This window comes from Mixophyes fleayi, chromosome 2 (genome assembly GCF_038048845.1).
Source record: "Mixophyes fleayi isolate aMixFle1 chromosome 2, aMixFle1.hap1, whole genome shotgun sequence".
Lineage (NCBI taxonomy): Eukaryota > Metazoa > Chordata > Amphibia > Anura > Limnodynastidae > Mixophyes > Mixophyes fleayi.
In genome coordinates this window covers 292,991,298-293,007,103 of record NC_134403.1, presented here as the reverse complement: position 1 = coordinate 293,007,103, position 15,806 = coordinate 292,991,298, and the positions used below count along the sequence as shown (strand labels likewise).

The following is a 15,806-nucleotide window of genomic DNA, read 5'->3' as shown; positions in this document are numbered from 1 at the left end:
AGATTCCAGCCTTTCTGAGAATGTTAATCAGAAGCTAATTTTAAGTTAGAAATTACTTTCCACACCTAGGTGGTTTATGTATAACTTGTGAATACAACAAAAGGCTGTGTTTTAACTATATGTGCAAACGTAGTTGTTGGTTTTTTTGGTTTTTTTTTACATATAAATTAGGAGTCACTAGTTTCACATGAGACTCTAACATTCAAAATAGTTAGCTTTAACACACTGTCTGAATGAAATATATTTTTGAATCAATCTTAGGTTTTATTTAGCATTATTCAAGACAAAATAGTGCCATAGTACAATACAATGAACTGCTGATTAAAGATACAGGATATTTTGTTAGATTTATAATTGGCAACGTTTATCTTAAAGCTGGCCCCATATTATACACTTTCCTTAAACAATTTAATTTTTGATCAGACTAGCTAAATATGGTTTTCCTTGAATACAATGGAAATTAGGTGGATGAATTAACCCAATAACCTCCTCTGTGCAGTCATTTTAGTGGAGGTGTCCCTATATCTCTTAGTTTATGATCCAGTTGAATTTAATACTCTACTGTCAGATTTATATATTTTGGCTTTCCATGTAAGGCCAAAGTGCTACACCCAGATTTGTTGTGCTGGATCGCAGCTTGTGTAGGCTTCATTAAAATGAAAAATTGCACACAAACATGTTGTCCTTTATGTCCGTGGTGGACAATATTATTATTTAGGAGTCATTAAGACAGACTACATGATTGCTAAGCTCTATGGCTACACTGTACGCCTCCAAGCAGATTCATTCATTGTATGACAGTCTGCTGGAAGACTGTCATAAAATGTATGTCCAGCAATGATGTTGGTACAGGAAAAATGTAAAGGCTTGTGTTTTCTCTCAAATCCAGAAATACATAAAAAAAAAAAAATATAAGAAGATTTATCTGTGTGGCTTCATTCTCTTTTTTGATTATTCAATCTGAAATTGCCTTGTGAATAATAAAAAATCCAATTAGTGTAGTACAATAGTGCAAATAATACATTAAACACACCACAGTATATGCAAAGTGAAAATGAAGAAAGTCCAGATTGTAAGGAGTTTCTTTCCCTTCATCCTGTATAATTGAAGATATCACACGCATCACACCCTCTAGTGGTGTTACTTTCACTAGACACAACTCAAGCTGACCTTTACTAAAGGAACTTGTGTAGATGTAATGTTCTCCTGGAAAGGATGGTTTAAACTGCAATGGGGAAATGACTTGAGAGATAAAGACCTATGAAATGAAAAGGGAGCAAATCCTGCATAATATTGTTTTACAATTGTAAGTGAATTTGCCCTTTCTCCTGCCTGCCATTATCTGTATGCAATGGGGGTTATCATATTAACCAATAATTTAATATTATCTTAGATATCAACCTCATCCACCTTGGAAAAAGACCTATGGTAGAAACGCGTTGGAGGATGAGGAGAAAATCTTTTTGCTAATCACCTACTGGAATAAGAATATTGAGCCAAATTAAGCAGCCAGTGTTTCCTGTACCCTGGGAACTTTTCAGAACTTGTTAACGCTGTTTACTTGCCCTGTTGCATCTGCTGGGAGCATTTTACACTTCTGTTTTATATTTGGAATAATTCATATGTTTTTAATGTGAGTGGGCATTTGAATTGTGTATAAATTAAAATTGCAGCATTTTTAAAAGATGATCTGATAGATTTGATCCCTTCTTATTTTATACAGCTTTAAACCGTACAATGAAGAATTGAATTGAGAGAGAAACCATCCTTTCCAGGAGACCATTACATCTACAGAAGTTCCTTTTATAAAGGCCAGCTTGGGTTTTGTGTCTGAGTGCAATACATTGAGGGGCGACCTGTGTGATATCTTGAATTATACAACTTAAAAGTAAACATGAAATAACTATCTGGACTTTATTCACTTTCACTTTGCATATACTGGGTGTATTGTATTACTATTCTTGTATTATTTGCACTATTTAACTATACGGTTTTAGATTTGATTTTTTTTTTCATGATCATTTCGGACTGAATAATCAAAGAAAAGCCGCAGAAGCATCAAAATAATATAAGTAAATTTATTTCTGAATTTTAGAGAAACCATAAGCGCTTAGATATTAGGGTCGTCTTTTCTGTCCAATTTATGTATTTAGTGGGGTTTATTAGGGTTACATTAAAGCTGCATGTGCAGTGCTGGGGAATTCTAAACACATAACTTTCAGTAATGGCGTTTGCTGTAGCCGTAGCTCTACAGTCATGGCCAAAAGTTTTGAGAATTACACATTATTATTTGCAAACTCTGCTGCCTCAGTTTTCATGATGGCAATTTGCATATACTTCAGAATGTCATGTAGAGTGATCAGATGAATTGCAATTAATTTCAAAGTCCCTCTTTGCCATGACAATGAACTTTATCCCAAAAACATTTCAACTGCATTTCGGCCCTGCTACACAAGGACCAGCTGACATCAGGTCACCGATTCCTTGGTTAACACAGGTGAGAGTGTTGAGGACAAGGCTGGAGATCACATTGTCATGCTGACTGAGTTAGAATAACAGACTGAAAGCTTTAAAAGGAGAGTAGTGCTTGAAATCATTGTTGTTCCTCTGTTAACAATGCTTATCTGCAAGAAAACGTGCAGTCATCATTGCTTTGCACAAAAAGGGCTTCATAGGCAAAGCTATTGCTGCTAGTAAGAGTGCACCTAAATCAACCATTTGTTGGATCATCAAGAACTTCAAGGAGGAAGGTTCAACAGTTGTGAAGAAGGCTTCAGGGCACCCGAGAACATCCAGCAAGAGCCAGGACCGCCTCCTAAAGTTGATTTGGCTTTCAGCTGCAGAATCGGGGCACCACCAGTCCAGAGTTTGCTCAGGAATGGCAGCAGCCAGGGTGAGTGCATCTGCTTGCACAGCGAGGCAAAGACTTTTGGAGGATGGCCTGGTGTCAAGAAGGCCAGCAAAGAAGCCACTTCTCTCCAGGAAAAACATCAGGGACAGACTGATATTCAGCAAAAGGTACAGGGATTGAACTGCTGAGGTCTGGGGTAAAGTCATTTTCTCTAATGAATGCCCTTTCAGATTGTTTGAGGCATCTGGAAAAACGCTTGGCCGGAGAAGGAAAGGCAAGCGCTACCATTTGTCCTGTGTCATGCCAACAGTAAAGCATCCTGAGACCATTCATGTGTGGGGTTGCTTCTCAGCCAATGGAGTGGGCTCACTCACAATTTTGCCTAAGATCAGAGCCATGAATAAAGAATGGTACCAAAACATCCTCCAAGAGCAATTTCTCCCAACCATTCAAGAACAGTTTGGTGACGAACAATGCATTTTCCAGCATGATGGAGCTCCTTGTCATAAGGCAAAAGTTAAAGCTAAGTGGCTCAGGGATCAAAACATGGAAATTTTGGATCCATGGCCAGGAAACTCCCCAGACCTTGATGATTGACACAAATTCTCAATGGTATTAAGAGGCATTAAGGCAAGTACAAATAAAAAAGTATATATACATTATTATGGCTAGGGAGATTACTAATTTACTTTGAGCGTCTGTCGTTTAAAATAGTGTCTTTAGAGCTCCTGTCCATGGTCCTTTCCCTATAGGAAACTTTAGGTACTTACAATGTCAGGGTGCTTTTGGGAATCACTTTGTTTTAATATGTAATAATTACTAAGTGGCAAAGAAGCCACTTCTCTCCAGGAAAAACATTATATTTTAGGAGAACACTGCCTACAACTTTTATACTAAACTTATTTGGATGAATTAAAAGAAAAGCTTGTGGTCTGGCTTTCAATAATGTTAGACTTCTCTGTTTGAAGGGGCAAGGATAGCTGTAATAATGTGGGTCTGGCATATGTACAGCTTTTTGATTAAATGTCTTAATGGCGTGGTCTACATTAATTTTTATCAATAAGGAAGTTATGTTCTCAATAAAAAGTTTTACTGTAAATGTTCAGTAATGATGGACCTAGTTCATAGTTATATTTGAAGGCATTGGGTCTAGTTATGAAGTATACTAATATATAGGTAAACAAATACACTATAAGTGCTTTTGGTGTCTGTTATAATATTAGATTTAAAGTACTGTTTTGGTGTAATAGGTAATGTGTTAAAATATCTACAAATGTATTAACCACCTATTGTAAAATAGAAAGATTTTAAAAAGCCAGCATAACCAACATACATATAATACCTAGTGCACCATAGATGTCTGCAAATACAGTTTGTAATGTAGACTGCTTAGAAAAGCGGGCTCTCACATGTTCTTAATACAAGTTTACTTATTACCCAGACTCCGCTTTGTATATGTATATATCATTTTATTTATTTTTTCACATACACACACACCAATCACCTACAACATTAAAACCACCTGCCTAACCTTGTGTAGGTCCCCTTCTTGCTGCCAAAACAGCGCTGATCCATTGAGTCATGAACTCCACAAGACCTGTAAAGGGGTCCTGTGGTATCTGGCACCAAGACAATTGCAGCAGATCCTTTAACGCCTGTAGGTGGCAAGGTGGGGCCTCTATGGTTTAGACTTGTTTTTCCTGCACATGCCACAGGTGCTCGATCAATTGAGGTCTGGGGAATTTGGAGGCAAGGTTAACACCTTGAACTCTTTGTCATGTTCCTCAAACCATTTCTGAACAATTTTTGCAGTGAGGCAAGGTGCATTATGCCAAAAGAGACCACTGCCACCAGGAAATACTGTTGCTATGAAGGGGTGTATGTGTTCTGCAACAATGTTTAGGTAGGTGGTATGTGTCAACGTAACATCCATGTGAATGCCAGGACCCAAGGTTTCCCAGCATTGCCCAGAGAATCACATGTGTGTCTGCTGGCTTGTTGTCTTCCTGTCATGTATCGTGGTGGCATCTTTTACCCACGTAAACGGCACACACCCGGCTGTCCACATAATGGAAAAATGTGAGTCATCAAACCAAGCCACCTTCCATTGCGCCATGGTCCAGTTCTGGCATTCATATGGCCATTGGAGGTGCTTTTTGTGATGGACAGGAATTTGTTCTGATACCTTCTATTGCAGATAGCCTTAACTGTTTCAGCAATTTGTGCTACAGTAACTCGTCTGTGTGATTGTACCAGATGGGCTAGCTTTCACTCCCCACTCACATCAATGGCCCGATCACTGGTTGTCCTTCCTTGTACCACTTTTTGTAGGTACTAACCACTGTATATCAGGAGCACTCCACAAAACCTGCCGAGATCATCATCCTCATTTATATAGCGCCACTAATTCTGCAGTGCTGTACAGAGAACTCACATCAGTTCCTGACTGTTACAGTCTAAATTCCCTAACACACACCCACAGACTAGGGTCAATTTTGATAGCAGCCAATTAACCTACTAGTATGTTTTTGGATTGTGGGAGGAAACTGGAGCACCCAGAAGAAACCCATGCAAACAAGGGGAGAACATACAAACGCCACACAGATGAGGCCATGGCTGGGAATCAAAATCAGGACCCCAGCGCTGTGAGGCAGAAGTCCTAATCAGTAAGATGCTTTGAGCCAGTCGCCTAGCCATCACAACTTGGCCGTTGTCAAAGTAGATCGGATCCTTTAGTTTACCCGGTTTTTCCTGCTTCCGACACGTCAACTTCAAAAACTAACTTTTCTTGTTTAACTTTTGCTGTGTGATGGACAGGTGCCATTGTAACGCGATAATCCATTTTATTCACTTGTCAGTGGTTTTAATGTGGCTGGTCCATGTGAACTATATTAAGTATAGTGTACACACCTACCAGATAGGAGTCTTTGTATAGGCCTATTAGGATACACTGCTATCCAGGGACTCCGATATATGAAACCTCAATGGTGCATTTGCAATAAATTGTACTAAACCTTGGAAATAGAATGGTAAAAATATGGAGCAACAATTGTTTACTATAGTATTCTCTGAAAAAATTTAGAACATGTTAAAAAATTAATAATTTAAAAACAACTTTCTGACGATGCTGGTAGAAGTGGTCAGCGCCTAGTAATTTATGTGTAGGGTTCTTGGCAGACACTATAAGTCCAATTACTTTGAGGTACAGAAGGTAGCATTCATTACGGCAGTAAGGATAAAACACCCAGCAACTAGCACTTCTATGTATGTGGTTTGTTACTATGCACTGAGCTATAGTTTTACATATTTTTTTTTTAGCAATTACGTTTAACTCATCAAGTAGTGTTAAATAAAGAGTGACCTAATGGAATAACAAACTTTCATAAATAAATAATATGGATACCTCAATGTATTTTAAACAATTTGATGAATGAGCAGTTTTGGAACAGAATGCAGACTTCAAGACTCCGTTGCTCTTCATATTGATCATAAGATTTTGTTTTCTGAAAGTTTTCATTAAGATTTTCACAATCTTTAAGAATACTGGCTGTAGCACTAGCTTTCCAATGTTACTTTTTGAGGCAAAGGCTATTAACTATTTTCATTCATGTGCCAGGGTTTTAGGCTCTATTTGGTCCATGTGTTAGTACTTGCCTGGTTTACTGCGAGTAACTTAGCCTTGATTGGAATATATTTAATGATGCTCTTTTAATATGTGGTTTAGTGAACCTCATTATATTATCATCTACATCTTTAGCTCTTTATTACCAAAGACAAGTGAAGGGTTTTGATAGGAAAAATTTCAAGTTTGCTCTTCACCAAAACATTGATTCTATGTATACATAATATGAAATAAATACAATGTGTTTATGAAATAATTATTTTTATGAAGCACCAATATACTCCAGAGTTGTACATTGAGGGTATAAGGACTTGACAGTTACATACATAAACCTGAAAGGGAAGGTAAACATGGCTCTGCACAAATGACCTTACAATCTTAAAGGTTGGAAGAAAGCTTTAGCTTGTGTGTATATACATACACACTCTCCATAGCCTCTACAGCATTGTAGTACTGGGTAGGACATTCCTGTGCCTCCAAAACAGCCTGAATTATTTGTGGCATAAATTCAACAAGGTTCTGGAAACATTCCATAACTGCCAGTCCATATCAACATAATAGCATCACGCAGTTGATGCAGAATTATTTGCTGCACATTCATGCTGATCTCCCATTCCACTGCATTGGATTGAAATCTGGGAAGTATGGAGGTCATTATATACACCAACCAATCTTATGGTCATGTTTATGGAACCAGCTTAAGATGACATGCAGTATGGCATGGCACATTATCCTACTAGAAGTAGCCATTAGAAAATGGGTAAGTGGACCATAACATACACATTGTCATCAACAATACGTGGTAGAAAGTGGTATTTAAACAATGCACAGTTGTTATTAATGGGCCTAACGTTCCAAGAAAATAATCCCCACCACTAGCCTACGCTAGTGACCCCTGACCCAAGGCAGCATGGATTACAGCAAATTCTGACCCTATCATCTGCATGTTGCAGCAGAGATAAAGATGTCACACTAGACAATGTTTTCCCAATCTTCAACTGTTCAATTTCAGTAAGCCTATACCCACTGTACCCTGATTCCTGTTCTTAGTCGACAGGACTGGAACCCGTTTTTATGCTTTTCTTCTTACCCCTGTTGTAACGCATGATTATTTAGGTTATTGTTCCCTTCGTGTGAGTCTGGCCACTTGCTTTCAACTCTCATTAACAAGGCATTTCCACTTAACAGAGCTGCTCTTCACTAAACTTTTTTTTCTCTTATTTTGCGCACTATTCTCTGTAAACTCTGTAAAGACTGTTGCATGTGAAAATCCCAGATCAGCAGTTTGCAATATTCGAACAGCCTTCTCTGGCACCATAAATCATTTACTCATCTGTGTGAGCCTATTTACATCTTCCTCCTGGTCCAGTGTAGACCCACTGCAGGTGAGCTGCAAATAACATTGCTGCATTGTGATCCAGCAGCCAGGGGCAGATGTGACTGCAAAATAAGTCAATTGTGGCAAAGCCCAAATTGTCAGACTTCCCTCCATCTGAGAAATGCAGCTCTTATGCTAAGGCTCAGGTTCATTTTATGTATTAACACTAATACCTTTACTGTATTTTATTTACAAGATTAATTTTTGGCTCTTTAAAACCACTTCACATTATCTTTGCTCTGTATGGGATTGTTTTAGAAAATAGTGAATATTAGGATAGCCAAGAAATCCTAAGCATACATACCTTTACCTAAACTAAAGTGTGTTATGAGTTCATTACGACGAGAGGAATTGGGCAAATACATTATGTATATGACAGAGTTGTGTTTGTGTTATTGTTGGGAAACTGCACGCCACAAGAGCAAAATTTAGGGGCCGTTTCCCCCATGTCAACCAACAAACCACTATTGGAGATTTCTGTGCCTTACCAACCTAAATATTACATCTGAAACAAGTTTAACTTATGAACTCCATGTTATATAGGTGTGTTTAATACATTAACATTCCTGCAGTGTAATAGCTTTACAAAACTAATTTGTGCTATTGGTGAGAGGGCTGCTTCTTTCTGTTTGTAACTTGCCCCATTCCCACCATGTTATTAGCCAAGATAACTCTAGCCTTGCCCTCAATAACAATCAGTAGTAGACAGACTACTTTCTGACAAGATCAGTATACACCTTCAAATATATAGTGCTCCCAAGAGACTTAATGAATGGATTGGCTACAAGTTGTTTTGTCCCCCACCTTCTTCGGATTTGAATCAAACAGGGACAGCAAGTGAAGAGAAACCAAGGTATTGCACACACAAAAAAAAAAAAAAATACATAAAAGAGCAGATAATGGTTATGTCCAGACTGGATTCTCCAAGCAAAGTCTGGATGTATAGGATTTTAATATTCACATGAAGTAACATTTCTTTCTTCATAAAAGACTAAAAAAGGTTTTACATGTATACTCATCCCTTTCAATACTTACAGGTGCCAGTCAGTGATTAAACACCAAATAACAAGGGGAATGAGAGAATATAAGCAAAACTTCTTTTGTATTTAAACTCACTACCATTAACTTCCCCTGGCATATACAATCTATGTATTAATTTGGCAGGATAACTTTGCACAAAAATTATAGTTTCAGTGTAGAATGATTCTAAGTGGGTTACAGCTTTTTAAATTAAATTTTGGCAGAAATATGATTACTGAGCCCTTTTTGAGTAGTGCTATACACATTAAACTAGTAATATGTTTAAAGAAGAATTGCTAAAGATTCCTGCTAACTGTTGAACTTCCATCTTCAATAATGGTTGGCTCAATAGCCACAATTTTTATCTTTTAATATGATAATTTTGTATGTATATCAGAACAAGACATTTAGGAAGCTACGGCCTACATACCAGCATATTACTTTACACAGAACACTCAGTTTTTTGTTTTTTTTAAAGGGTTTATTACGTAAATAATGCAGAATATTTTAGTTCTCCTTTTCCTGCACAGTCTTTGTACCACGCAGTCGCCCAGTACGACGCGCAGCAATGAGACCAACTTTGCGACCAGCTGGAGCATCTCTCCTGATAGTTGAAGGTTTACCAATGTGTTGATGGTTACCACCACCAAAGGGATGTTCTACAGGCTGTAAAGAGGGAGGGAAAAAATTAAAAGCTTGTCTTTAATGCAAATATCACCAATCAATACTGTATATGTATGGTTTACAGAGTATGAGTATAATATTGCCACTTTATTTCAACCTATTTGCTCAAGCTCACTCACCAGGGAATACCATATAAAGAGCACAAATGTGAAAAGCCAGCTATGCTAATAAACATCACACTTGTCAATCCTGTGAGCTTTGCATCACATTTAGAAATTCATTATGGAGTGAACATATGTCCATATTATATGCTCAACTAAATACCAATAAAATGGTCCATCTTTATCATATTGCTTTATTCACTCAATACTTTGTGGTAAAAAATAACACCAACATTGTTTGCCTATATACTTCCCACAGGAAAGGAAATAATGTTGTCCGTGATTAGGTCGCATACCAGCAACGCACATCCCTTCACATTCCAGGCTCCCCTCCCTCCCACTGCACAATATGGGAGCGAATGGAAGCAACACTCATGGTCCACAAGCACAATACACTATCTATTCTTCTTACAGAGTCGCGAAGTACATGGATGGAAGGAGACAGTAACCATATATTTAGTAAGGGGCTCTGCAGTGGTTTTTCAAATAAAGAAAACGCTACATCCAAACCAAATAAAAATTGAAAACTTACGTTCATGGCAACACCACGGACACGTGGCCAGCAGTTTCTTTTAGCCTTATACTTGTGGTAAGCACGACCTGCCTTCAAGATGGGTTTGTCAATACGTCCACCACCAGCAACAACTCCTGTATTTCAACAAAATGTGTCAGGTTTTTTTATAATAATTTTAAAAAAAAACCGCCAAGCTTTGTTATTTTAAGCTTATTAGTGCATTTTTGGGAACAAGCAATACTCACCAACAACTGCTCTATTGGCAGAAGAGATCACCTTCTTGGAACCAGAAGGCAGCTTCACTCTGGTTTTCTTTGTCTCAGGATTATGGGAGATGACTGTGGCATAGTTGCCAGATGCACGAGCCAGTTTGCCACGATCACCTGGCTTCTCCTCTACACAACACACAATGGTTCCTTCAGGCATGGTGCCAACAGGGAGGACATTGCCAATGTTAAGCTGAGCTAAAAAATAAAAGTATTGTAAAATTAGTTCTTTGCTAGTAACATTGCAATAATCCCCCCATCCCCCCACCATACATTATATTGGTGCAAGCCCACAGTCTTGAAGTGCTGCATTAGAAGAAAAATGCGACTTGTGCTTTTAAAATGTTAAATGTGCAAAAGTAGACACTAAGGGGCATATTCAATTGTTTGAATATCCCGCCGCGTTAAAACTATTACCGTTATTACAGTAATAGTAAGCTGGATTTCAGCTTGTGGCTCAGAGAGAGCTGCGAGCTGAAATCCAGTGAGAAAACTACCGTAATAATGGTTTTTACGCGCACTATTACCGTAATAACGGTAATAGTGCGCGGAGCGGAAGATTTTTGGCGTTTCCGCCGGCAATTGAATATGCCCCTAAGGGGCAGATTTAATTCAGCTCCATGTGCCTACAGAACACACTCCACAGAGATGTGCCACCACTGGTTCTGTCTCGCACCCCATAGAGTTGCAGAGGAAAATCTGGGATGTTGGGTGCTGAATTTAAATGGCCTTTAAGAATCTGTTCTGCAAATATAACCCTCATTCTGTAGCACATCAAGCAGCTCCTGCCAGCTTGGGCAGGCCACCTGTGCAGGTCCTCGGGTCAACTCAAAATAATAATCATTTATATAGCGCCACTAATTCCACAGTGCTGTACAGAGAACTCATTCACATCAATCCCTGCCCCATTAGAGCTTACAGTCTAAATTGACAGACAGACTAGGGTCAATTTTGATAGCAGCCAATTAACTGGTACGTTTTATGGAGTGTGGGAGGAAACCGGAGCACCAGGAGGAAACGCACGCAAACACGGGGAGAGCATACGAACCCCACACAGATAAGGCCATGGTCGGGAATTGAACTCATGACCCCAGCGCTGTGAGGCAGAAGTGCTAACCACTTAGCCACCGTGCTGCCCAAAAGCATGAAACTGGTCATTAAACCACAACTATGTTCAAACCTGATTATATTAAAGCAACGCAGCAAAAGAGGCCAGGAGACCTTTTTTTTTTTTTTTTTTTTTTTTTTTTTTAACAGAGTAAAAGCCCACTGGTCAGATAAAGTTAACTTCTAAATTGGCATAAGGTCACGTATGTTTAAGTTCCTAGGTCAGCATCAGAATTGTTTTATACTCAAAATGCCTGAATCTCTCTGTTTGGAATGCATGCTAATAATCACTCTTTATGCTGTGAACAAGTTAAAATGCCTTATTACATTGATAAATGAAAGTAATCAAATATCAATCATAAGCCCCCCAATAACAGTCAAATTTAATCTCTTCATAACCAAGTCTATACAGGGGGTTTCACTTCCACATACCTTCAAACTTTTGTCTGTCCTAAGTCAGTGTCATGTGCAATCTGTGGCACACACATGCAAGAGGTAATGCTAAATGGGGCCACAGCCAGTCAAATTGAGCATGCCACGCTCCCCCCCCCCCCCCCCCTAAGCTCTTCCCCTAAAAAAAAAAAACCTTCAATGCTGCTCTCCATTTAAGCAACACACCTCCTAATGGTTCTGGAATAGGTTCAAAAGTCTTGATTCGGGGGTGGCTGTCCTTCAAAATCAGGACAGTTGGACGATATGCTTTCATAGACTTCCTACATAAACATTAAAGCACTCCTGTGACACACACAGTTGAAACAGAATTTGTTTGCAGAGCCAAAGCACTAGTGTGCAACCCATCAATTCACTACAAAATAGTGATGAAATATGTTCCAGTAATTGATGGGCTGTGTTCTTGACCAATGGCTTAATCAACAAAAAGCTGCTTTATTGCGTGTGTACTGTTCACTGTAAGACAATCTGCAGTGAAATATTTCAAAATATTGTCAAAAAGCAAAACCTTTAAAAGACATTGTTTAAAAACACTATTTTACTTTTGACTATGGAAAAAAACAAACGTAAATCACTAAAACATATTTACAAGGATAACATTCAGAATTCAGTACAATATGTAGAACCTTGTACAGCACATGAAATTCCATTTAACTATAAGGTCAGAGTACTAATAACCACATGATTTTTACATGTGTTCAAGTCATGTTCACCATGTGTACATACCAGAAAGTTGCATGAGCACCTGATGAGCTGAAATGTAGTCCCAATTAATAGCCATCACAAAAACTTGATGGATTCATTTTCATTTAGTTATTTGGGAAATAAAATATCCAAGTTCAAGCCTACAAAAGGTGTCTTAAGCACACAAAACTTCAGTAGCAGCACATATTTTTTGAAGAAAAATATGCAGATACCCAAAACAACATTGGCTTTTCTGTAAGCATTTAGTTGGCTGTCAAGTCCAAATCTGTTACCTTTCTTGCCACAATAAACAAATTGACCGGTGTGGATACCCTCAGCTGCAATGAACAGTTCAGTCCTCTTCTTGAACCTATAAGGATCACGGAAAGCAACCTTGGCAAGAGGAGCACCACGGCCGGGATCATGGATAATGTCCTGGAGGAGAGAAGTTTTATGTTCATAACAAAAGTAGCAGTATTTTAATATACAGATTTTTGTCTTCATGTAAAATTGCATGCAAGCTGTATAACACCACAATGCCTACATACAAGCAATTTAACCTAAGCAAATCAAGTTTTGTTGCAAATACCAATCATTGTAAATTGTCGTCATTATTTACAATAGAATAAACACCATCAGGACATGTTAGGAGCATAATTGTGTGAATCCAAAAGCATGTCTTAAGCTGTGAACCATTCTTTGCCAAGCAAAAGACTATATGGAGTTCTAGTGAAGTATGAAAACCAAGACAATGTCCAATAAGCATCTGGCATGTAGATCCATTATAAAACTATCAAGAATAAACAACATTGCCATAATGGTGGTACGCACAGGTATTCCTTCTAAATAAACATCTGACCTTATTCATAACAGATTGATTTTTTTAACAAATTAGCTAAGTAAAATAAGTGTATTTCAACCCACAACAACTAAATATTAGCCATTAGTTTTAAGCAAACAATTTGCATTTGGTGGTTATAGGTTACAGCATATTGTTTACTCCATTCTGTTTATTAACCTTGCATTTATATATTAAAAAAAAGTAGATAGAACTACATCCATATACTGGAATTTATCACTCAATGACAAAATGAACAAGGATCATTGGCCATACATTTTATTTAGAAAATTACTGCTCAGATCACCTTGAAAACAATGAAAATTGAGGATAACATCAGAACTTAAGACAAGACATTTTGCATCTATGACAAAAGAAATTACTCACTTTTACAATACCCTTGATATAGCCATGCCTTTCAGCAAAGTCGATAGCCCTGAGCTTAGCGGCTCCTTTTCTGTGCTTCACATGGGCTCTGAAAACAGAACCGGCACCCTTTCTCTGTCCCCTAATCACACGTCCCATTGTGTACTAGAAGAAAACAGAACAGTCTTAAATTGTGCATAGTTACCGCTACATTGAAAATACATACAAAATGTGAACACTGCTTAAACAGTAGGAAAAAAAAGCACAACTATATACATAGACCCAAACAATGTTTAAACTTCAAGAACAAGCTGTGTAACTGCAGTAGATATATAGCAGTTATCAATACAAGACATTACATAGAAATTGTTATAAAGCAAGTAAGTAGCCCAGGATAACCCATGGGAGGCACTCGGTCGCCTTCCTGTAGTAGGAGGCCTTGGTTTCTCCCTAGAATTTAACATATATAAAAAACAAAATGAGCATCATCCCAATAACTGCCCCGAAGACCCTTTATTACCGGTCAATCTGCGACCCTCCCGCACCCCCCGGCATGTAAGTCCAGGTACGGTGACAGGAGGAAACTAATATCTGCTATTTCCCCTCCAATTACACAAATACACCCCCCCTGCTAAATGGACCAGGCCCTGGTGATTATTCCCCCCGGAGAAGGACGGATACAGGGCCGGATGACCGATTTATACCGGGGATTGAAACCGGATTGAGTTAGCAGAGAGATGGCACAGACATCCTACCTAGGCCCGGGCTATCCGCGAAGAGGAAGTTCCCAGCCTCAGACAGCCGATTTCTTCCGGAGAAAGCGGTGACGTGGGGCAGCCTGGGAAATTGTCAGCCACCACAATACGTCAAAGAAAAGCAGCGCCATTTTTGATTTGGGAAAGAAAATGTATACGACATGTCGAGTGGTATATCAAACAGTGAAAGAGAAACATTAGATATGAAATTAATTTCTGATGGCAAATAACATTATGGATCTAGATGTTTCTGACACTGTAAATGTGAGATCCATAATGGTTCGAAATTACAACAGCACTATCAACTATCATTGGATTGAAAGAAGAATCGGTATGTTCACAATTTGCGCCTGGTTTGTCAAAGACAGCGTCAAGTAGGTTTAAAAAAGTGAGCCTTTTGAAAACCTATTTTATTTAACTACATTAAATAAAAAGCTCAACATGTTTTGGCTCAGCCCACTTGCTATAAAACATAGTTTGGCATTTGTGTCAAATGCCAGTGTTTGCTCAACATGTATGCAAACATTTTTCTTATGTATGTTTTATACATTGAAACAAAAGTTATTCTTTCCAAAGGACTTTTGTCTGACTCAAGTGTAACAATACATTCTGGAGAAGCAATCTATGAAAACTATTTTTTATCGGTTATTACTACAGTGCAGCAAAAAAATAAAAAATACCCACCTACTGTTGTTCCATCTACCTTGAGTGGAGGACATTGGAAAGGGAGACTTTCCAATGCAATAAAGCACATAGTGAAGATAAGTAGGTGCAACCAAAACCTGCTTTCCAGTTATCAATAAACAATGCTCACAAATATACTAGTAGGTTAATTGGCTGCTATCAAATTGACCCTAGTCTCTCTATGTCTGTCTGTGAGTGTATATGTTAGGAATTTAAGCTCCAGTGGGGCAGGGACTGATGTGAGTGTGTTCTCACAGCGCTGCAAAATTAGTGGCGCTATATAAATAGCTGATGATGAATGCAGAGAGTATCTTAGTGATCAAAGTACAATAAAAAAAACTTATTTGTATCAGTGCAATACATTTTGTGCAGCACACTATGAAGACCACACTAGTTTTCTCTAATTTTGTGGCTTGTGTGTGACAGTCACACAAAAATATTTTTAAGTAGTCAAGTCAGATTTAGTCAGATGGGACTGGTGGAAAC

At 38.3% G+C, this 15,806-nt stretch overlaps 1 protein-coding gene across 1 annotated transcript; it reads right to left on the bottom strand.

The window, feature by feature from the left end:
• Positions 1-9,330: 9,330 nt before the first annotated feature.
• Positions 9,331-14,704, bottom strand: RPL8 (ribosomal protein L8). Its single transcript, XM_075196406.1, has 6 exons — positions 14,637-14,704; positions 13,903-14,046; positions 12,971-13,112; positions 10,416-10,634; positions 10,189-10,304; positions 9,331-9,537 (listed from the first exon to the last, which is right to left on the bottom strand). Exons 2-6 carry the CDS (start codon positions 14,038-14,040, stop codon positions 9,379-9,381), a joined length of 774 nt encoding a protein of 257 aa, XP_075052507.1. The 5' UTR covers positions 14,041-14,046; positions 14,637-14,704; the 3' UTR covers positions 9,331-9,378.
• Positions 14,705-15,806: the final 1,102 nt, after the last annotated feature.

Coding starts and splice junctions, on each gene's coding strand:
- RPL8 (XM_075196406.1), bottom strand. CDS start 14,040: ATGGGACGTGTGATTAGGGGACAGAGAAAGGGTGCCGGTTCTGTTTTC. Junction 13,113..13,902: donor ATATCAAGGGTATTGTAAAA/GTGAGTAATTTC, acceptor TCTCTCCTCCAG/GACATTATCCATGATCCCGG. Junction 10,635..12,970: donor TGTTTATTGTGGCAAGAAAG/GTAACAGATTTG, acceptor TTTATTTTTTAG/CTCAGCTTAACATTGGCAAT.